Here is a 22,155-nt window from a genome sequence, read left to right as displayed (position 1 = left end):
TCCCGTAATGTTCTATTACCGGTGGGGAAATGTGCTTCACCTAACTGAATGGCTCTTTTTCCGCGCGATAATGGAACGATAAAGGTGGTCATTAAAATAAGGCTGATGATAATGATGATGGTGATGACAACGATAATAATAATAATAATAATAATAATAATAATAATAATAATAATAATAATAATAATAATAATAATCACCGTTATTTTAGTGCACCTCACTACAGTAGATTCCACGGTACATTACTGCAGTGTTCCTGCTTCTCACCCTCTCCCGCTTTTCACTTTGTTTATGAATAGTTGTCACCAATTATTGCCTTGAAAAGAGTGATGGAGAATGTGATTTATTATTATTATTATTATTATTATTATTATTATTATTATTATTATTATTATTTTATTTATTTTTATTTATTTTTTTATTGGTGTTATTCATCAGTAATAATAGAAATTGTAATAGCAGTAGCAGTTGACGTAGTTGTAATAGTAATAGATGTAGTAATAGAAGTAAAAAAAATGTATTCGTAGTAGTAGCAGTAGTAACAGTAATAGCAGTAGTGTTATTGTTATTATTATTATTATTATTATTATTATTATTATTATTATTATTATTATTATTGTTATTATTATTATTATTATTATTATTATTATTATTATTATTATTATTATTATTACTACTACTACTACTACTTCTGCTATTACTACTACTACTATTACTACTACTACTACTACTACTACTACTACTACTACTACTACTACTGCTACTATTACTACTACTGCTACTATTACTACTACTGCTACTACTACTACTACTGCTACTACTTCTACTACTACTACTACTACTACTACTACTACTACTATCTCTAACCATTACCACTACCACAATATACTATCATTATCATTAGCATTATCACAATTACTGTATGTTTTCAAGGATACACTCTCAAATAGGTAAAGAACAAGACACCTGCAGTAAATATCAGGAAGAGAAGCTTTTCTCGCTCAGCTGCTGGGGGCATCCGCCTGCATGGGAAGTGTACCCAGAAGGCTAAGGTCCTGGAACCCTTCTTCTCTTTTCCATCACCGTGATTGAAAAGACGCATCTCCGGATCAGATATATGGCGGTACTGTTAAGGATTTCAGCACTCGTACCTGTACTCTGAATCTCCTCTTTCTCCTCGAACTTTTGCCTTTTGCTTCTTTGTCACTTTAGATAGTGTAGCTTATTGCAGCGTTGTAATGATCAAAGTGTGTTTTTTTTTGTTTGTTTGTTTGTCTTGTTTTTGTTGTTCCCCCTTCTCTTACTCCTCTTCCTCTTTTTCTTCCTTCTTCTTCTCCTCCTCTTCTTTTCCTTCCTCCTCCTCCTCCTCTTCCTTTTCACTTTTCCTTTTTCTGTCAATACTCAAGTAATACTTATGGGGACATTAAAGTTGCACAGATTTTGAAGCCAGATAACTTCATGATAATGCAGCAACAACACGGGCTTCGTCTGTGGTATTTTCCTCTTATGTTTTTTCTTTCTCCTCTCCCCTTTCTTTCTGCTCATTTTGCTTCTATTAGATAATACTACAGCTATTACTCTTACTGCTATTGTTGTTGTTGCACCCGCTGCTGTTCTGCTCGCCCTCTCCCGTCCCGTCGAGGGAAAGCTTTATGCAAGAAAATTAGCATCACAAACCACACCAAACAAACACACCCTCTGGTGCGCACCCTTTGAAAAGACTCCCGCTGATGATTGCACTAAACGAGGTGATTTACTCAATAATTCAAAGGAAAATAGAAACTGGTGACTCAACTCCCACAGTATTGCAGTAATGTTTAGATGTTAATGTTGAGACAGTAAACTGGCAGAATAAAATTATGGAGTCAATTAATAAACCGTGCCATTAATGCAAAAGTGTACGGTTGTTACATGTTTGAAATGGAGTACCCAATATTCTGTAAAGATAATGATGTGCTTGTACACTGAAAAGAACGAATTTTAGTTAAGTACTAAATGATCTTGGCGTTATTGTTCTTAGCGACTTGAACTACACTCTTCCTGAAGCGAAATAAATAAATAAGTAAATAAATAAATAAACCATGTTAAAAATTCACTGCGACAATATTGCCACTCCTTTCTAGGACACCATTTACGCACATTACACACAACATGCAAGGAATGACGCGCCACAAAATTAATAACACCATTACGCTACAATTTTCAATAAAATTTTCTTGGAAATAGACTGCATAGAAGCGTGATAAGGCTTTCACATTTGTGCTTAACATGTCGATATTTTCCAATTGCTTTCTTAACATTAAACTGCAGATTTAGATACATAGATCGAGAGAGAGAGAGAGAGAGAGAGAGAGAGAGAGAGAGAGAGAGAGAGAGAGAGAGAGAGAGAGAGAGAGAGAGGGAGAGAGAGAATTATCCATCACAATTTGGCAGTCTCTTTCGTTCTCATCACCGCCTCAGCACAACCGCCAGCGCTGCCGCTCCTCGTTATCCATGTCGTTACGGTTATATACACCACAAAGGAAGCAATTATCATTAAATATTGGAACGTTATCAGTTCCATCTTGCCTGAGAATAATGTGTCTGGATTCTTCCTCCCATTGCATGCCACGAAAATGAACCTCACTGCCACAGCAACTGATGATACAGACCAGGAGAACGAAGCTGTTCCCACCAGGCACACGCTTGTAATGGTGTGTGTGTGTGTGTGTGTGTGTGTGTGTGTGTGTGTTGTCCCGGTGTTTGCCGTTCTTCGTGAGTTGTGTGTTTTCAGTTTGTGTGTGAATGCACGGTCTGTGTACTCGTAATGTCACTCTGTGTTGTGTTTCGGTTTGTTGATTTCAGTACACAAACTTTGGGATTCTGTGCAGCTCTCCTGAACACACTGGCTCTGCTAGTAGTAGTAGCAGTAATAGTAGTAAGAATAGCAGTGATAGCATAAGTAATACCAGTGGCATGTAATATTATGAAGAGAAAAAACAAAACACTGAACAAACAACTTCTCTCTAACATACTCATATAAGAGTAAAAGGAAACAACACACACACACACACACACACACACACACACACACACACACACGTGGCCAGCCAGCGCCTCATCAAGCGAAGGTAGTTATTGCAGGATCACTTGAAGCACCATCAGGTGAGTCACGTTGACATGCGAGCCAATTAGGCCCCGATAGGTGGCTCTCTTCCTTCTATTTCCCCTTCCCCTCTCCTCCTCCTCCTCCTCCTCCTCCTCCATTTTTCTACCCTCTTCTCTCTTTTTCCATCTACTCCTCTTCACACCTCATTTCAGTAACAACATTCTTCCTCTTCCTAGTCTTCCTGTTTCCTCCTCCTCCTCCTCCTCCTCCTCCTCCTCCTCCTCCACTTTTCCACTTTCTTCTCTTTTTCCTTTTACTTTTCTTCACACGTAATTCCCGTAACAGCCTCCTTTTTTACTTCCTCTTTGTCCTCTTCCTCGTCTTTCTGTTTCCTTCACCACCACCACCACCACCACCACCAACTCGTCCTCCTCCTCCTCCTCCTCCTCCTCCTTCTCCTCCTCCTCCTCCTCCTTATGACGAGCGTTGAGTAGACAGGCAGCTGAGATATATGAGAAACGAGCTCTGCGCTTCAAAGGAAAAAATAAACAATGTTGAGGCGCTATCTCTCTCTCTCTCTCTCTCTCTCTCTCTCTCTCTCTCTCTCTCTCTCTCTCTCTCTCTGTACCTAAAACATATAAAAACATGATTTATAGAAGACGATGTGCAGTGTGAAATAAGAAAAAAAGATGAATGTATAAGGAAATTAATGTTTAAGGAAAACCTCATCTTGTCGAATTTTTTTTTTTTTTTTAGATTGGTGAGATGTTACTTAATTTATTCATTTATTTTTTTTCTTTTGTGTGTGTTGAATTTTTTGGCGCATGTACTTAAGGCTGCCGGTTAGAAGATCGAAAAAAAAAACGCAAATTAATGAATAAAGGAATACAGAAAACTATATTTTGTCTGATATTTCTAAGGTTGGTGTAATGTTGCTTGATTTATTCACTTATTTATCATATTTTGTGGTGGATCACCTCGACGCCTGTACTTGAAGCTCCCGATTAGAATAAGGAGAAGAAAAGGAAATAGTGTGGGTAATAGAAGAGGTGTATCGGGGAGGCTACTGCGCGGTGATGGACGGAAATGACAATGATGGCCGCTGGTGGTGATGGTCACTAATGAAATAGTAGACTGGTGGTGTGGTGAAGGATGGTGATGGATGGTGACCGGGATGATGGCCCGAGAGGTGGTGGTGAGTGATGAATGGTGAGAGGAGTGACGAGAAGTGTTCGGGAGGTGATGAAAGTGGTGGAGGATGATGGTGTGGATAAGGGAGAGATGTTGACTGTTTTTATTTCAAGCGTTTAGCATTTAAAACAACATGACAGATTTTATAGTAGTAGTAGTAGTAGTAGTAGTAGTAAATGCAGAAGGAGAGAATGATGAGGGCAAATACTAAATATCAGTAGAAACAGAAAGATGTGAAATGGAATAAATGGAGAGGATAAGGAGAAGGAAGTAGAAGAAAATAACAGCGACGAACAAAGTAAACAAAATTATCACAAGGAAAAATGAAGAAGAGAAAGACTCGAGAGAAAAGAACATAATAAGACAACGAGAGAAAAGGAAAAATTAGAGGAAAAAAAGAGGAAAAGATATTATGAAGTGCTTAGGCTAATTACGATGATATCTTTGTACCAAGTGAATAAGAGTGAAGCATTCACTCGTTCCTTACATTCAATTCCTTCCTCTTTTCGTCCCATAAATGTCAAAAGCGAACGTTTACTTCACAGCGTTTTGTTTTCCGTAGAAGTTATTATCATCTTCATCAAACTAGAACAGAGAGAGAGAGAGAGAGAGAGAGAGAGAGAGAGAGAGAGAGAGAGAGAGAGAGAGAGAGAGAGAGAGAGAGAGAGAGAGAAACAGCCGGATAGAAGCGGAAGGAAGAATTTTAAAAGACGAAGTGGGTCGTACATGTTGGTTTGTGAGGGAAATGGATTTAATTTGTAGTGTTGACACAACATTGCGTGACCTTCGTGTGTTCGTGACGCTTGTGTTTTCCCTTTGTAGTTCACAGCGGTGAGACTTGACCGCAAAACTGAAGCTAAACTGAACATGAAGCGAAAACGAGTAAACACTAAAATAAATTTGTAATACTTGCAAAACTTGGTGCGGTCATGGATTGATCAACTTGACGAAATGGAAGCTGTCGGATCACCACACACACACAAACACACACACACACGAGTGAAAATATCATTTTCGTGTTTCTTAACCATCTACACTACACTTCATTATCAATAAATTTCTAATACAGAAAAGTACCTGTATGTATTTGTGATGACTTCTCTTTTGATAGCACAAACAAGGAAACACACACACACACACACACACACACACACACACACACACCATGGAAGAAAAAAGACAATTTTTTTGCGTATACTTAGTAGTAATAATAAAAGTAACTTACCCTGCAGTAGTATCACTGAAATTTTCTTGAAGTTGTAGAGTCTGGAGTACAGTTTTTGCACTGTCTTTCGCATTTCTGCTCTGAATGGTGAGTGGCTCTCATATCAAATTTTAAAATAAAGTAGATTTGTAGCCAGACGGCGTGCAGTCTCCCAGTCTTACATCTTTATCTGACGGCTGAAGTGTCTTGAACAAACCTGGGGAAGATTAACCCTTTTAATGTTCAAGTTTTTCATCAACATTAATAAAATCTTGTGCTGTAAGTATGGGGTATAATTTCGATTTCAAGTCTTCTGATGTTCTTAGAATCTAGTTTTTCATATTTTACAAGGAGGCTCATTAGACTGAAAGTTAAGGGGAAATGCTCAAACACAGTGCAGGTGAGTAAGGCATGTTGCTTGACAATCGGCCATGACTCTACCATTTGTGTAATCGATGCAATCAGCAGTTCAAGTCTCGTCCACGACCACTGAATATTGCACGACGGCGAGACTTGTAGAACTACTAGCATGTTACACTTACTTGTGAACTGTTAATGCGTGGCTTTATGTAAGGAGAAGCAAAGTGGTTCAAGTTAACCTCAACAAGGGCACGTCGCTGTACGCATTACCACAAGCTGCTCCAGGATCCAAAGAGTTTGTTGCACAGGAGCACTGGATACGTACAAAATAATCACTTACAAATGACATGACTGTAGGATATTCATGGGTGTCTGGTGTTGCTGTACAGTTGGCCAGAGAAGAGATGTCATGTTGTGCAAACCATTCCATACAAAAAAGAAAAAAATCCAGCAGACAACTACCTGCTGTCACATTCCTCGTTCTTTTGTTTAGTGGCGTTCTTAATATGAAGCCCATTAGTGTATGTTTATTTTTATTCCATCCATATGCATTAAATACACTGTCCTTGATATGATTTTTTTTTTTCACGCGACTGTACGTACACATTTTTCTCTATGTATTCATATTATTTTTCAAAAGAGCAAACCTTCATTAACAAAATAAAGTAGGGAAAAGTTAACGGGGAGCACCATTATCCCTACATGACGCCAAGTAATTACAATCACCTACATTATTATCTTAATTATGGACTCTACTTTTGTGTGAATGGTGTGTGTGCGTGTGTGTGTGTGTGTGTGTGTGTACAAGTCAATGATGATGCGACAGTGGTTTGTGGAAAGCTCTGATTCTAACAATGGCACCTTCCGCCTAAGTGTTCTAAATATTGACGGATGATAATTTGCATGTGTGAAAGAAATGGCGTAGTCTGCCAAAGTTTTACATCCTTCAGTATAAGTGTCACGGTTCTGCCTCCAGGCCGAGAGGAGCTGGAACCTAATAGGAGCTCTTTCTTCGCTGCACTTCCCTCCGAATTCTTCAAGCAGGTGTAAGAAGTAACGTGATACCGTCTTGCTCTCCGGTCTCCTCTTTTTTTTTTCTTTTTCCTCTTTTTTTTCCTCTTTCTCGCTTCTCTTCTCCTTCTTCTTGTATCTCGTGTCTTTTTTTTCCTTTTTGACTTTGACTTTCTTTCCACTTGTGTCTGGTTTTCTCCTTTTCTTTTTTTTTTCCTTTATCTTTTTAGGTCACGTGTGTGTGTGTGTGTGTGTGTGTGTGTGTGTGTGTGTGTGTGTGTGTGTGTGTGTGTATGTGTGTGTGTGTGTGTGTGTGACAAAAAATATAGCATACAAACCTTTAAATATTAATCTCTCTCTCTCCCTCTCTCTCTCTGTGGAAGTTTGCTGCGGATGATGGAGGAAAAAATTGCGTTTGGGAAGGATTTGTTTGTGATCTTTGAGAATCCTTGACTGATGCGAGCGAAATACTGTTTTGGAATGGAGGAATGTTGAATCCTGCCAGGCACTAAGCACTAGTAGAGTGGAGGGAAGGTAAAGGTTGTTGTGGAAGAACACGGAGTTATGTGTGTGGTAGGGCGCTGAGTACTGGGAAGGAGTGTAGAGTATTCAATACCAGTATTCGTGAGAGAAGGGGCTACACGGTGTTTCCATTTACCTGCCTGTGTTCTCTAATTATCTTGCCTCTACCTGACTCCATCACCTGCCGACGGATCCAATTTGATTCACGGATGAAGTTGTGCCTTTTAATCAGTGGATTAGGCTGTGAGAGGTGCAGGTCTGCTGTCTGGCGGACCCCTGCGCGCCCTCGCAATATTAAAAGGAGTCATGTCGACAAGTAAAATTAAAAGACAACAAAGAATCTTCCGTCAAAGAGTGAATGTTCAATTACGGTCAGAAATAAGATCTCACCGAGATGGAAAGGCGAATCAAGTGGATAATGGGGCAGGTGAGGAGTACCGTTGCCCATTAGTCACATGAGCTGAACAAACATTGCAGGGATGAAACAGATGCCACTCCTTCACCACGGTGGAGGGGAAGGGGAAGAAAAATATTATCGCCTGCAGTTAATTATTGTCCAGACAGGAGGTGGCTTGGTTCACTGAATCTCCGAGCAAACAGAAGCTAAGCGAGGAAGCTGCTTCACGACGCTCCTTGTGCTGGAAAGTCAAACGTGTGTGTGATAGTAGTAGCGACTCATTGGGCTGTGGAGGCTGCTGGAGAATGACTGTGTTTACTGTACACTTTTCTGTCTCCATTACTTGCAACACTCAGGAACCACAGGTGTCCTCTTAGGAGAGTCGGGCTCAACAAGGCCACGATTCCAGACCTGCCTCTGTCACCCCAGCCATCCTTGTTTTCACCCTCCTCCTGCCTCCAACCAAACATTTCGCTGTCTTAAACTCAAATGCCTGTACTGGAAGTTATTGGAGTGGTTGAATGTCATGATTCTTATTGTTTTTTTTTTTATAAGTATTCTGCACCATTACTAGAAAAATAATCGTAACAACCAGACTAATAATCTTTGCAGCCTTTGAAAACATTCATAAAATTCCAAAACGTTTCCAAATACAGACTTTTTTTTTCTGTTTATGTACCTTCATAGTAGTTGTAGCTGATTTTTCTTTGTATTTATAGTACTTCGTTTGATTTATGTTTCATACATTGAAATTTATGCATATTAACACAGAGTGATTTATTTGATTATTTATTTATTTTATTTATTTATTTATTTACTTTATTTTATCTTTTTTTTTTCTTGTAATAGCAAAAATGTTGGTATTTGGTGATACTAATGTGTAGGTAACATTCCGTATATTGATGATAATTTATAACAGTTTCTGACTAATATCTATCCTTTCAGCCCACACTTGTTGGTCTTTGCGGCACGCTGTCCTTAACACCTTGACATTTATCTCTTCCAAAGATGTTGTCAACTTCCACATCTTGTATTAGTACAACGAAACTCATCCTTGTGTGTGTGTGTGTGTGTGTGTGTGAATGAATGGTGAACATTGCCACTGTGACATGGTAAACGACGTAACATGACACAGCCAGTAAGTCTCTCTCTCTCTCTCTCTCTCTCTCTCTCTCTCTCTCTCTCTCTCTCTCTCTCTCTCTCTCTCTCTCTCTCTTTCTGTCTGTCTGTCTGTCTTTCTCTATATAGTGAAAACTCTTGAGACTTGTCACACTTTTGTGTGGCAAGAAGTACGTAGTGTTGGTGTAAGCAGCTCCCCTCACCTTCCTGGATGACTACAGAGTAGCACTCAATCCTGCTCCACCCACCTTCCCTTACTAACCTCCTCCCTCTTTTGCTTAACAATCTACCTCCTTCACCTCCCCAATAGGCAGTAACTTCACGTTCCAGCACCGTAAAACCCGTGGAGCTAGAAATAATACTGATAATTTGAGGTTATGATGGATTTACTCAATTTTCACATTGGGACCGCAATAATTCCCTCTTCTTTCATTTTCAATTTTTCTTCTCTTCATGTCCTTGTTTCCACTCTTTACTTCAATCCATTGTCCCTTCGTACTCTCTCTCTCTCTCTCTCTCTCTCTCTCTCTCTCTCTCTCTCTCTCTAACCCTCCCTCGTCCGAGCGCCTAGTTTCTACGCATGAGCACTATGGTTCCAGTGACGTCACGAGACTACGTCATAGGTCGAGTTGCCAGCTTGGCCTAATTATCAACATGGATGCCTCGTTGTTGAAAACTATGCTCGAGTCACAAGATCGAGCATACAAGACTGCAATGGAGATGGTGGTAAAGCAGATGAATTACATGTTAAACATTTAGAGGGCAAAGTTTCGGATCTTGCAACCAGCCTTGAATTCACTCAACGGGAAGTAGATGACCTCAAAGCTCAGAACAAGGATCATGAGGAGAAGAAAGGTGCCAAGACAAAAATTGACAAATTAACCGAGCAAGTTGAGTTGTCAGATAAGAAAACTAAGGAACTAGAAGAAAGAATCAACTATCAAGACGATTACAGTAGAAGGAAGAAACATCAGGATTAGTGGATTTGAGGAGCGAGATGGCAACGAGACGTGGGAGCAGACGGCGGCCTTGGTAGCTTTTAGGCTTCAGGACAAGATGCAGCAACCAGGACTCGTGCTTGAGCGAGCCCACAGGGTTGGTACGCGCCGGGAACACAAGCCTCGCACTATCGTGGCGCGATTCTCTCGATTTTGTGACAGAGAGGCCGTGGTGAGAAATGCGAATAAGCTGAAGGGAACAAACATTTTCTTAAATGATGACCTATGTCCAGCTTCACAAGCTGCTAAGAACGCTCAGATGCCGCTCCTGAAACAAGCAAAAGCCCAAGGAAAGATCGCCTTCTTTCGGCATACCAAGCTGATCGTGAGGGAGAGATACAACGACGACGGCGCTTCTGTTGCTGCTGCTGGTAGGCGAGGACAGCAGCCGGCGGGGGATGCTGTAAACGCTGCTGTGGGAGAGGCGGCCACCGGTGGTGGGGTCAGGGGGGAATCCAGGCCTGCTGCTGTTGGCGATGTTGTTGGCGTGGAAGTGGCGGGTGCCTGGTCTAGCGGGAGAGCTGAGGGATTGCCTTCTCTCAACTCACCGCGCCCTGATACTACCGCACGCACTCTCCCCCTGCACGGGGTGTCTCGCCTCAACGTAAGAAAACTCTACGTAGCAAACGTTAAGAAATAAATGTCATATTTTACCATACAATTGTGACAGGAATTAATGCTTTCTCATTTTCTATCATGGCAAATGAAGATTTTCCTTTTCACAATAGTAATGATGTAGAGCTTATTAATGCAATTAATACTACTAATCAAATTTATTCTTTAAGTGTTCTTAATACATTAAACTTTAACAATTTTAATGAAGCAGATCATCCTAGTCATAGTGTAGATCACCTAAGTGAACCTAAAATATATGATCCCGTATGCGATATATTTTTTTGTAATGAGTTACACAGTCAATCGTTTCCTACTAATAGCTTAAAAATATATTCCTACAGTATCAGTAGTGTACCTCAACACCTGGACTCCCTATGCGACCAGTGTTGAAGTCCATCCAGTGTCACTTTCGATGTCCTTGGCTTATGTGAAACTCGCGTTAATGACACTATTTGTAATTTGTATCAATTAGACCATTACATGCCATACTTTCAAAATAAGTCTACCCTTAGTGGTGGCCTAGCTAGCTACATTCTTAGTAAATTTCAAGGTGTGATTATTGGTGATGCTTGTTTGCAATCACCACATATTGAGGCATTATTCATAAAAGTCTTAAAAACAATTAAATTTATAATTGGTATGGTATATAGACTCCCAACTCAACATTCACTGATTTTCTTGAGTCTATGGAAGAAATTTTACAAGTTTTATCGGATTTAAAGATGAAATGTTATGTAATGGGGGGATTATAATGTCAACTTGTTACATATCAATGAAAATGCCACAGCATACATTAACATGTTTCAATGTTACAGCTTCTCTCAAATAATTATAAAACCAACTAGAGTGACTGACAGGTCTGCCACTTTAATAGGTCACATCTGGACAAATGACATGCAAAATTCTGTCAAAAGCGGTATATTGTATACAGCAATAAGTGACCATTTTCCTGTGTTAAGTTGGTTCTCTTTAAATGTTCAGAGTAACACTTCATATGTTGACATAAGTAGAAGGATATACAATAGTGACAATATCAGGGCCTTTAGAGAAGACTTAAGAAATTTTAATTGGAACTCAGATTTTCTTAATATTGAAGTTGAAAAGATTTTCAATTTATATATGAATAAATTTAACATTTTATATAATAAAAACTTCTCTCTAAAAAAAATCAAAATTAAAGAAAAACATCTTGGAAAACCTTACATAACAGCAGGAATAATAAAATCTATAAAACACCGCAACAAGCTGCAAAAATTATATGCAAAATGTCCATTAACGTATGAAGCAACATTCCAAAGGTAGAGAAACAAGCTGACATCAATAATTATGTAGCCGCCGTTTATGTACAACTTACACGACGGCTAGAGATACGCACATACGTACATTGTAATGTGACATTTTATGTTTTATTTTTGTTAGCGTTATATTATTTGTAGCACCTTGTTGTTATACATTAGCAGTGTATGGCGCGCCTGCGCGCCGGCACAACAGAGTGAGAGGGGAACGTAGAGCCGAGGGGACACGTTGAACTTGCCCTCTCAGCTATTTCGGCGCGGTTGTTGTGACGTGAGTGTTGATAACGTACCACAGCATAATGAACATCATAGGCTGTAGGGGCCCACCAGCGTCTCCAAAGCCACTTCACGACAGTCACGCCTACACGTCAGACATGTCCCGGGAGGCGCGGAGAGTAAATCCCAGTAAATCCCCGAGCTCTCATCCCGGTAAATCTCCAAGTGTAATCCCTTGCATACAACCAAGAGGACGCCTGTTCCCCGCACTGTGTTTGTATTCATCATAGTATTAGATAATAGATACTTATGTACCATGAGGATTTAATGATGTGTGTCAACATAATTAATGTAACTACGTATAGTAATTAGATACTTACGTAATTGTGAGTTACGTAATTGTGAGGATTTATTGATGTGTGTTAGTATAAGTACACTTAACGTAACATAATGACGTACATCAGATCACGCAGACGAGAGGGCGACTTGCTGTGTTTGTGCTGGTGGTGTTCATCTGTAGAAGCGACTGAACCCGCTAAAGTGTAGGTCACTCTGTATTGACTCATATATGTTACGGAATTGACGACGTGAAGTGTCACGACATTGATGTACTGCAATACTTGTTTTACCTATTGATATACTTTTTTCTGTTATTCTCAGTATTAGTGATAATATGCTAATTCACAAAGAGCGCGTACTGCACAGCTCGTTTCAGTCACCTCCAGTACAATACATTAATAAGCGTCGGATGGCGCTTACAAATTAGAGTGGCTAAAGAAAACTGGTACACATCAAAATGATCTGGACAGTGAGGTAATACAGAGAAAACTTGGGAAATACTCAACCGTTTAATGGCAAACAATGTCTCAAAATTGCCATCTTCAATGGATTTTGGTGACAAAATCTTCTCTAACAACAATGATATTGCTGAAGGGTTTAACAGTTATTTCAGTAATATTGCCAGTAAATTAGCCGCAGACATTGGTCCTGCCACTGTGCCATTTAATTCTTTCCTCCCTGATTCTGTGCCATTTTTTTTTTTTTTTTTTTTTTTGTAAGACCAACCACAGAGAAAGAAATGAAGCCTATTATTACTGGTCTCAGAGTTACTTCACCTGGATATGATGACATCAACATGAAGGTAATAAAAGAATGCAGCGATGATATTTCTCCTTCTCTAAAGTTTATTATCAATAGATTTTTGAAGGAAGGATACTTTCCTAAGCAATTACAGATTGCAAAAATTATCCCAATATTTAAGAAAGGTGATAAATGTAAGCACAATAACTATAGGCCTGTTTCTATTCTTCCCAGCCTCAGCAAAATCATCGAAAAGTTTTTCGCTATTACATTAACTGACTACTTTACCAAGTTTTCCCTGTTTACAGTAACCCAGTACGGATTCAGGCCCAAGTACTCAACAGATGTAGCAATTCATAATCTGTGCCAAAGTATTCATGATGCTTTAGATAAAAAATGTAACCAAATTACTGTATTTTGTGATTTAAGTAAGGCCTTTGATACGATATCACACAATATTCTGTTAAGTAAACTTAATACATGTGCATTCGGGGAAAGGCAAATGACTTCATTAAGAGCTACTTGAGTTTTAGAAAACAATTTACAATTTACAACAATATTTCATCAACATATAAACATATTAATTACGGTGTCCCTCAGGGATCAATCTTGGGGCCGATGTTATTCTTAATACATGTGAATGACACAGTACGTACAAGCAACACCATTAAATTCTTGCTTTACGCTGATGACACAACTATATACGTCCAGGAACAAAATATGGAGGAAATGGTTCATAATAATGAATTAATTAAGGTATCTGACTGGATAACAAGCAACAGACTTACACTATAAGTGTCTAAAACTTTCTAGATGGTGTCATGTCTGACAAACGTAAATGAAGTTGATATTGATATAAAGATAAAAGACAATTTGTTGAGTAAAGTTAATTACATAAAATTTCTAGGCTTAATAATAGATGATAGATTAACCTGGAAACAACACCTACATCAACTCTGTAGTAAATTGTCACAAATAACTGGTGTCTTGTACAAAATTAGAAACAATATAACTGTCCAATGTCTGAAATTAATATATATGTCTACTGTTTATCCACATCTAATATACTGTTCACCAATTTGGGGGGGAGCGTTTAAAACACTCTTAGATGGGTTATTTGTTGCGCACAAAAAAAAACAACAATGATATCATTAATAGAAAACTTTGGCTAATATAACATATGTTACAGCAAAGTATGTATGTAACCATGCATACATTTGTTATGTATGTATGTGAGTATGTGTATGTATGTGCACAGGTTTGTATGTGGCCATGTGTGTGTGTGTGTGTGTGTGTGTGTGTGTGTGTGTGTGTGTGTGTGTGTGTGCGTATATTGTGTGCCCGCATGTATGCATCATGCTGTACGTATGTTCGCATACAGGTTGCATATATATATATATATATATATATATATATATATATATATATATATATATATATATATATATATATATATATATATATATATATATATATATATATATATATATATATATGTGTGTGTGTGTGTGTGTCTGTGCATGCATATATGAATGTGTGTATGTATGCAGTTATATGTTGTGGTATGTATGTTTGTGGGTATCTATGTAAGTATGTCTACCTATGTTTGTGTTCGCGAAGTTCACGTATGTGAACATATATGTGGCACAGTATAGCATACTATACATTCTATGACTCATTATTGTGTCATGTGCTGGAGACAACAAAACACGTAGTCTATTATTACCTCTATCATGTGCAAAATTTCGGTTGAAATAGGAACAAGTCAGGGTGTAAACATTTGCGCTGCTTGTGTCATTTTTTTTATTCATGTGTGCATAAAAGCTTCGGCTTGATGGACCTGGCCTTATGTATTGAACTGTGCATGAAATGCTGAAATGCAATAATGTTACGAAAGGCAAATAAAATATATCAGTCAACCAATCTCTCTCTCTCTCTCTCTCTCTCTCTCTCTCTCTCTCTCTCTCTCTCTCTCTCTCTCTCTCTCTCTCTCTCTCTCTCTCTCTCTCTCTCTCTCTCTCTCTCTCTCTCTCTCTCTCTCTCTCTTTCGCTTTGGGCCGCAGTAACTCACAAGTTAACATGATCCTTACATGCCTCGTCCTCTTCCCTCGCTGTCTGTCATGCACCCACGCATCCCTCGGCGCCTTCCACTCAGCTGACACAGGAGTTAGCGCCTGATAAATTGGGGGTTTGGTTGGACTTGGAATGTCTCGCTCTCACTCTTGTCCTCAGGAGACTGACTGTTCAGGGTTTATTGCTGCCTCACATTCAGGTGACTTCTGTCTCGCGTTTAGTATCTTGGTGTCTTTGCGTTTCATTTGAGGTGAAATTTAAGCTCGGTCAGTATTTCTATTGCGGTTTGAGCTCAGTTCGTATTATTATTATTTATTTATTTATTTATTTTATTTTTTCACATATATGCTTGTTGGTAAATGTACCTTTTTTTTTTCCAGGTATCATGAAAGTAACCTCAGCCTACTAACTTATAGACAAAGTTTATTTCTGTGCCAAATATATCATTTCAAATCGTGGCTCACTAATAAAGGGATCAGCAGTGAAATTAATTAAATTAATTAAATTATTAAAATTAATTAAATGAATTAAATGATTTAATTTTAAGCAGTGTGTGAGATTGGTGGCTTGGTATATTGATACAAATGTAACCACTGATGTTAAGAAAGCAATGCCTCAACACTGTTCCACACAGATGATGATGATGATGATGATGATGATGATGTGTTGTATCATTGATAACCAACAGCCACACTGCATAAGTCATAGGCCTCATAGTCCAGAAGTGTTTCATTGATATGGTGAGGAGCCGACCTTGTTCAAACTGAGAATGAGATGCTGTGGTGTCTTATCAAGTTTTAATTTTGCTTTTGGCTTTAATTCCTGCACAGTAAAATAGTTAAAAAATGAAGATACTGGTTCTCAGAGTGATAATGTAGTTGCAATACTTAATACCTGTACAGCAGGTCAAAATACTGAAAATACTGACAGAGACAGCGTAGCTCCAAGACACAGTGGTGAACAGACAAACCTCTGCCACTTCTTGTTGATGTGATAGACACATTGACAGGGTTGTCAGTAATGTTGGGCAGTGATTACTGAGTAAATGGCTGACACTGACTTATTATTAGAGCAGCCTGTGATTGATGTTTGTGTGTGAGCATCTTGTCTTGTTGTGTTCCCTTGTGAGGATGTCACCAAGGTGTAATGTGACAAGTTTTTTTTTTTTCATATCTGAGTGGCTTTGGTGAGCAACTATGGTTAGCAAACACACTGTGGGTCTGTGGGCTGTGGAAAGAGAAGGGGGACGCAATAGTGTGTGTGTGTTATGGGCTGAGTATTGTAGAGACCAGGGGCTGTACCTACAAAGAATACTTAGTACTTCTAACACTTAAGTATTCACAATCAAGATGGATGCACCACAACAAGGAGAGAGGAGATGGAAGCCAGTGGTTTATAGGCCTAGTGTATGAAGACACTGAACTCGTAAAAAGGCACACACTGGATTGTGAGGGGATAGTGCTAGTCTGTGCTATGGTGAGATGCCATCGCACCCAAGACCAATAGGAGCAAGGCACAGTGACCCTGCCTGGCCCCTCAAACACTCCACCTCAGACTGACTGGCAGGCTGACTAGCAGGGTGCAACACACTTATCCTCAAAGATTTCCTGTCATTTTTTTTTTTTTTATCTGTGGTTAGGGCCCACCACCTCAGTGGGTCTTTTTTAATTTATTTATTTATCTATTTATTTATTTATTTATTTATTATTTTAGTTGTCCTTGGCTACTGTCACTCTTGCATGCATTAAAAAAAAAAAAACAAACAAACAAACAGGTACTGGAGAATTGGCTTACACATGTACTTGCATGAGTTCAGCTTGACGTGACAAAATATACTTTAAATCAAGATTAATTGACAAGGATGAACTGTAGGGTCAATATAGGGCCATATAGACAGACTGAGGGACATAATGCTCCACTTTAACAGATCAAACTAACTCACGTTTATTTTTCCTATTAGGTTTATTTATTTTCTTACACCATTCCTCTTGACACAAGGCCCCTGTGTATTATGTGCTGGGACACACACACACACAGAGAGAGAGAGGATTAGAATAGGAATTCTCTCTCTCTCTCTCTCTCTCTCTCTCTCTCTCTCTCTCTCTCTCTCTCTCTCTCTCTCTCTCTCTCTCTGAAACGAATTATTATGTGAAATACAAGTTGTGCTGAGTTATTGAGTCAGACGCCACTCTTGTCAACAAATTACGGAAAAAAAATGTGGCTAAAATTTAATAGATAAGAAATGAGGAAGAGAAGGAGGAGGAGGAGGAGAAGGAGATTATGTAAGTACCGTTTTATTTATTTATCTTATTTCATTCTTTCATGCTTTCTTTTCTTTCTTTCTTTCTTTGTTGTTGTTGTTGTTGTTGTTGTTGTTGTTGTTGTTGTTGTTGTTGTTGTTGTTCTTCTTCTTCTTCTTTGTTCTTCTTTATTTATATCTACCTTATTCTATTATTCTATCATATTTTCTTTCCTTTATTTACACAAACGATAAAAAAAAATAATATTAGTAGTGATGGTAATAGTAGTAGTAGTATGTGTGATGAAACCATGGAGTGACATGAGAGAGAGAGAGAGAGAGAGAGAGAGAGAGAGAGAGATTACTGTGATATCAACTTGCTTTTCCTTTTTCGTGCATGTATCTGGTCCCTGCGTGTGAATGAGCCGTCGTGTTGTTCATTATAAACACCACATTCATGGAGCTGGCCACATACTGATATTCTAACAATTTATTCACACCTAATTTTTCAACTTTTTTTTTAACATTCTTACACTTAAAAAAAGAAGAAAAAAGAGAGAGAGAAAAAAAAAACATTCTAAATAGCACGCTCCTTAGGCTACACGTCTTTGTATTCCTTCATTGTAAACGCATCACAACACATGATAACATTCTAATCACACCACATTACACACTCACATTGTAAGGTGATCTACTATTCTAGCCACATTCTAAGCATCACATTGATAGAATTTACCATTTTTCACTTCTATCACTCTTATATTCTAGGTGAACCCCATTCTCAAGACACTTTTAACACACTCTGACATTCCAATACCCTAACCTAACCACATTCTAAACACGACGCTGATGAAAGACACCACACTCTAACACATTGATATTCAAACTTCATTCTATTATTTTTTTTATTCTTATTTTTTTTTCTTGTAATTGCTTTCCCTGTGAAAAAAAAAATTTAACATTCCAAGAACCAAATTTATGGAAGTCACGGGAATGTTTGAAAGACTCCACACGTGTCATTCATTTTAATTAAGAGCCTAACATTGCTCGCTTCAATAGGCTTGTCCCTGAACGGAGCAGGTGGCAGTAGCAGTAGTAGTAGTAGTAGTAGTAGTAGTAGTAGTAGTAGTAGTAGTAGTAGCAGCAGTAGTAGTAGTATCATTGTTTATCATTTTATTTATTCATTTAATTTTTGTATTTATTTTTAAAGTTTATTCTATTTTATTTATTTCATTTTAAATCCTGTTTTGTTGTGTGTGTGTGTGTGTGTGTGTGTGTGTGTGTGTGTGTGTGTGTGTGTGTGTGTGTGTGTGTGTGTGTTGTCATACTTCCCTCAAAATTACTCAAGTTCATAACAAAGGAATCTATAGACGAAGAAAAATAGTATTTATTGACTTTTATGAAACGTTTATTGTTATCTTACCCTCTTCTGTTCTGGGACAAAGGTAGAGAGGCGAGAGTCCATATGCTGCACCACCCTGTGAGAGACAGAGAGAGAGAGAGAGAGAGAGAGAGAGAGAGAGAGAGAGAGAGAGAGAGAGAGAGAGAGAGAGGGGGGGCGGAGAGAGGAAGTGGGAAGAAGCGAAAGAATGGAGGAAAGAAAGAAATGAAGAAAATGGTGGTCAGGAGAGAGAGAGAGAGAGAGAGAGAGAGAGAGAGAGAGAGAGAGAGAGAGAGAGAGAGAGAGTGAGGTTGTAGGGTGAATCATATTAAATGGATGTAAAATTATAGTAATAGAAAAGTTTTATTGTATGTTATCAGGGTGAGTCAAAATGTGTGTGTGTGTGTATGTGTGTGTGTGTGGTGTGTGTGTGTGTGTGTGTGTGTGTGTGTGTGTATTTTCCTGTAGACGTTTTTTTGGCGAAGCGGGGGAGGCGAGGCACTGACACGGGCGACACGGTAGGTGGGGTCACGGACAGAGGGAGGGGAGGATATGGAGGGAAACAGGGAAAGAAAGAGAAGGTTATAAGTTAATCAGCTGGCTGGGAGATAGCATGCGAGAAAAAATATTGACCACTTGACGGCAACACTGTGACCGTTGCCAATACGTAAATATTAGGCCGCGCTCTGCTTGCTGATAAAATGTTTGTTTCCTATTTTTGTTTTTGGTCTTTTTTATTTTATTTTTGTTACGTGTTTGCTTGCTTTGTTTTGGTCTGTTGTCTGTCCTGTTTGTTTGTTTGTTTGTTTGTATGATTGTTCGTGTTTGTGTGTTTTGTTTCTCTCTCTCTCTCTCTCTCTCTCTCTCTCTCTCTCTCTCTCTCTCTCTCTCTCTCTCTCTCTCTCTCTCTCTCTCTCTCTCTCTCTCTCTCTCTAGGTGCTAACGGGCATTGGGTGAGTGTGCTACTGATTCCAAAAGCGATTCCCGTTCCAAGACTCTTCCTTTTTTGGTCACTTATTGATGCCTTCCTTGAATACCGCCTGTTTGGTTTGCTCTCTCTCTCTCTCTCTCTCTCTCTCTCTCTCTCTCTCTCTCTCTCTCTCTCTCTCTCTCTCTCTCTCTCTCTCTCTCTCTCTCTCAAGTAATAAACGATGTGTGTGTGTGTGTGTGTGTGAGAGAGAGAGAGAGAGAGAGAGAGAGAGAGAGAGAGAGAGAGAGAGAGAGAGAGAGAGAGAGAGAGAGAGAGAGAGAGAGAGAGAGAGCATGGTAGTCATTTAAAAGAAATGCCTGTTTTTACAAGTAACTTAGGAAGAGGAGGAGGAGGAGGAAGACGAGAAGGAGGAGGAGGTAAAATGCATAGGGGAGGAGCAGATGAAGAGAAGAGGAATGAAGAGAAAGACTGAGGATGTCAGAAGAAAGGAGTAAGAGGAGAAGAAGGAAGAGAAGGAGGAGGAGGAGGAGGAAGAAGAAGAGGAGGAAGTGGAGGAGATATAAGTATATGCCAAATGCATGATGATAAAAGGGTTCTAATGAGCTTAGGTGGCGAGAGAGAGAGAGAGAGAGAGAGAGAGAGAGAGAGAGAGAGAGAGAGAGAGAGAGAGTTTATATTTTCTCACTTTTAAATGAAACAACACTCCCTGTGTTGTTTCATTTATCATTCATTCTCTTTTTTTTCCTTTGTTATTATTTCTTTCGATTATTTTCTATTCATCTTTGTGTCTTTTTCCTGTGTATCATTACTACCGCAGTATCAATTACTTTTCCGTATCCACACAAATAGTAGCTTATGTGTAACTTTTTTGAGTCAGTGTAACCTCAAATAACTTTTTATACCGTATAACTTCACTACATAACTACCTATCCCTATACACATAACTTTTCCCTCATACATATACGCAACTTTCTTCTTGGTATAACTTCACTATTTTTTTTCGTAAAGTACAGGGTCTTCTTATTAATTAACAACTTCATTTTTTTTTTTATCCCTGCAGATAGAAAGGGAATGAAAACTTCACTGGTTTCTATTCCTTCCTTCATTCCTTCCTTCACTACAAGGAGTGTGGTGATGAGATGCCTAATAGTGACGGGGGTGATGAAATGGTGTTGGGCTGTCTGTCTGTATGTATGTATGTTTGTTTGTCTTTCTGCGTATGTATATTTATCTGTATGTCTGTCTGTCTGTTTTTTTTTTTTTTAATCTTTCTGTATTTGCGTTTCTGTTTACATGTCTCTCTCTCTCTCCTCTCTCTCTCTCTCTCTCTCTCTCTCTCTCTCTCTCTCTCTCTCTCTCTCTGACTTTCCTTCCTCATAAATTTAAAGGAAATGAAGAGAAATCTATTCACTAATGCCGTCTCTATTTCTTTTTTACATTTTTTGAGGAAGCGAGAAGCAGCGGGTACTTTGAATATTTTGCATTTCCAACACATTTACATATATATTCACCTGAGTAAGAAGTTGTGCATCTCATTCCTGAAACATTTACATTAAACTCTTATTTTGCTTGACTCCTGAATACCGCACACACACACACACACACACACACACACACACACACACACACACACACACACACACAGGTGACTTAGGTTAGGTACACACAATTCCGAACAATAAATATTCTTCACAAACTTTTGAAAATCTGAAGGAACATCTAACTTTTTTTTTTTTCGCTTTCGAAGCAACAATGGATGAAAAAAGTTTCAGGTAAATGAAAAAAAAGATTGATTTTCCTTTATTTTATTTATCTATATTTCTCTTTCAGTTAGAGTTGCAATGGTTAAGGTATTAGTAGCAGTAGTAGTAGTAGTAGTAGTAGTAGTAGTAGTAGTAGTAGTTATTGTGTGTGTGTGCATCTGTATATACATATCTCAATATCTGTATCACCCTGTATCTTTGTCACTCAGTCTGTGTGTATGAATGTCTGTTATTGTATCTCTGTCTATCTGCCTGTAAGAAAATGAATAAAATTTTGATTTTTTCATTCATCTTTTCTTTTTCACTCTTTTTCTTCTCTCCCTCCTTGTCCTCGCCATCTGTCACATAATCTATCACATAGTCTACCAATAAATAATTATGTAAAACGTTTGATGTGGTTTAGTGTGTGTGTGTGTGTGTGTGTGTGTGTGTGTGTGTGTGTGTGTGTGTGTGTGCCATCCATAATTCTAATAACACCTCTCTCTCTCTCTCTCTCTCTCTCTCTCTCTCCTCTCTCTCTCTCTCTCCTCTCTCTCTCTCTCCATACAGGTAACTCGCCCCACACCTGCTGTCACACCTGTCTTAGAGTGAGTACAGCTCCTTATTTCGTGTTTACATAATATTCTTAATTGTAACATTACCTCATTCTTTTAGTAATACTTTTTATCGGTA

At 38.7% G+C, this 22,155-nt stretch overlaps 2 protein-coding genes across 3 annotated transcripts in view; both read left to right on the top strand.

Annotated features, from left to right (window-relative positions):
- Positions 1 to 22,155, top strand: part of LOC135097834 (uncharacterized) — a 127,846-nt gene that overhangs the window by 28,859 nt on the left and 76,832 nt on the right. The window contains exon 5 of the mRNA XM_063999905.1: positions 22,033 to 22,070. Coding sequence (XP_063855975.1) covers positions 22,033 to 22,070 — 38 coding nt within the window. The remainder of the gene's footprint in view (positions 1 to 22,032; positions 22,071 to 22,155) is intronic.
- LOC135097826 (uncharacterized) lies at positions 9,720 to 14,400 on the top strand. 2 transcript variants are annotated; one of them, XM_063999897.1, is made up of 2 exons: positions 9,720 to 10,494; positions 11,963 to 14,400. In XM_063999897.1, exons 1-2 carry the CDS (start codon positions 9,949 to 9,951, stop codon positions 11,999 to 12,001), a joined length of 585 nt encoding a protein of 194 aa, XP_063855967.1. In that variant the 5' UTR covers positions 9,720 to 9,948; the 3' UTR covers positions 12,002 to 14,400. The 2 variants fall into 2 exon arrangements, with proteins under 2 accessions (XP_063855967.1, XP_063855968.1); XM_063999898.1 differs by lacking the exon at positions 11,963 to 14,400 and adding an exon at positions 10,847 to 11,954 and having other exon boundaries at positions 9,724 to 10,494.

The sequence above is a fragment of the Scylla paramamosain genome, unplaced genomic scaffold (genome assembly GCF_035594125.1).
Source record: "Scylla paramamosain isolate STU-SP2022 unplaced genomic scaffold, ASM3559412v1 Contig33, whole genome shotgun sequence".
Taxonomy (NCBI): Eukaryota; Metazoa; Arthropoda; class Malacostraca; order Decapoda; family Portunidae; genus Scylla; species Scylla paramamosain.
Note: the sequence above shows the minus strand (reverse complement) of the source record. Positions and strands in the feature narration are given on the sequence as shown.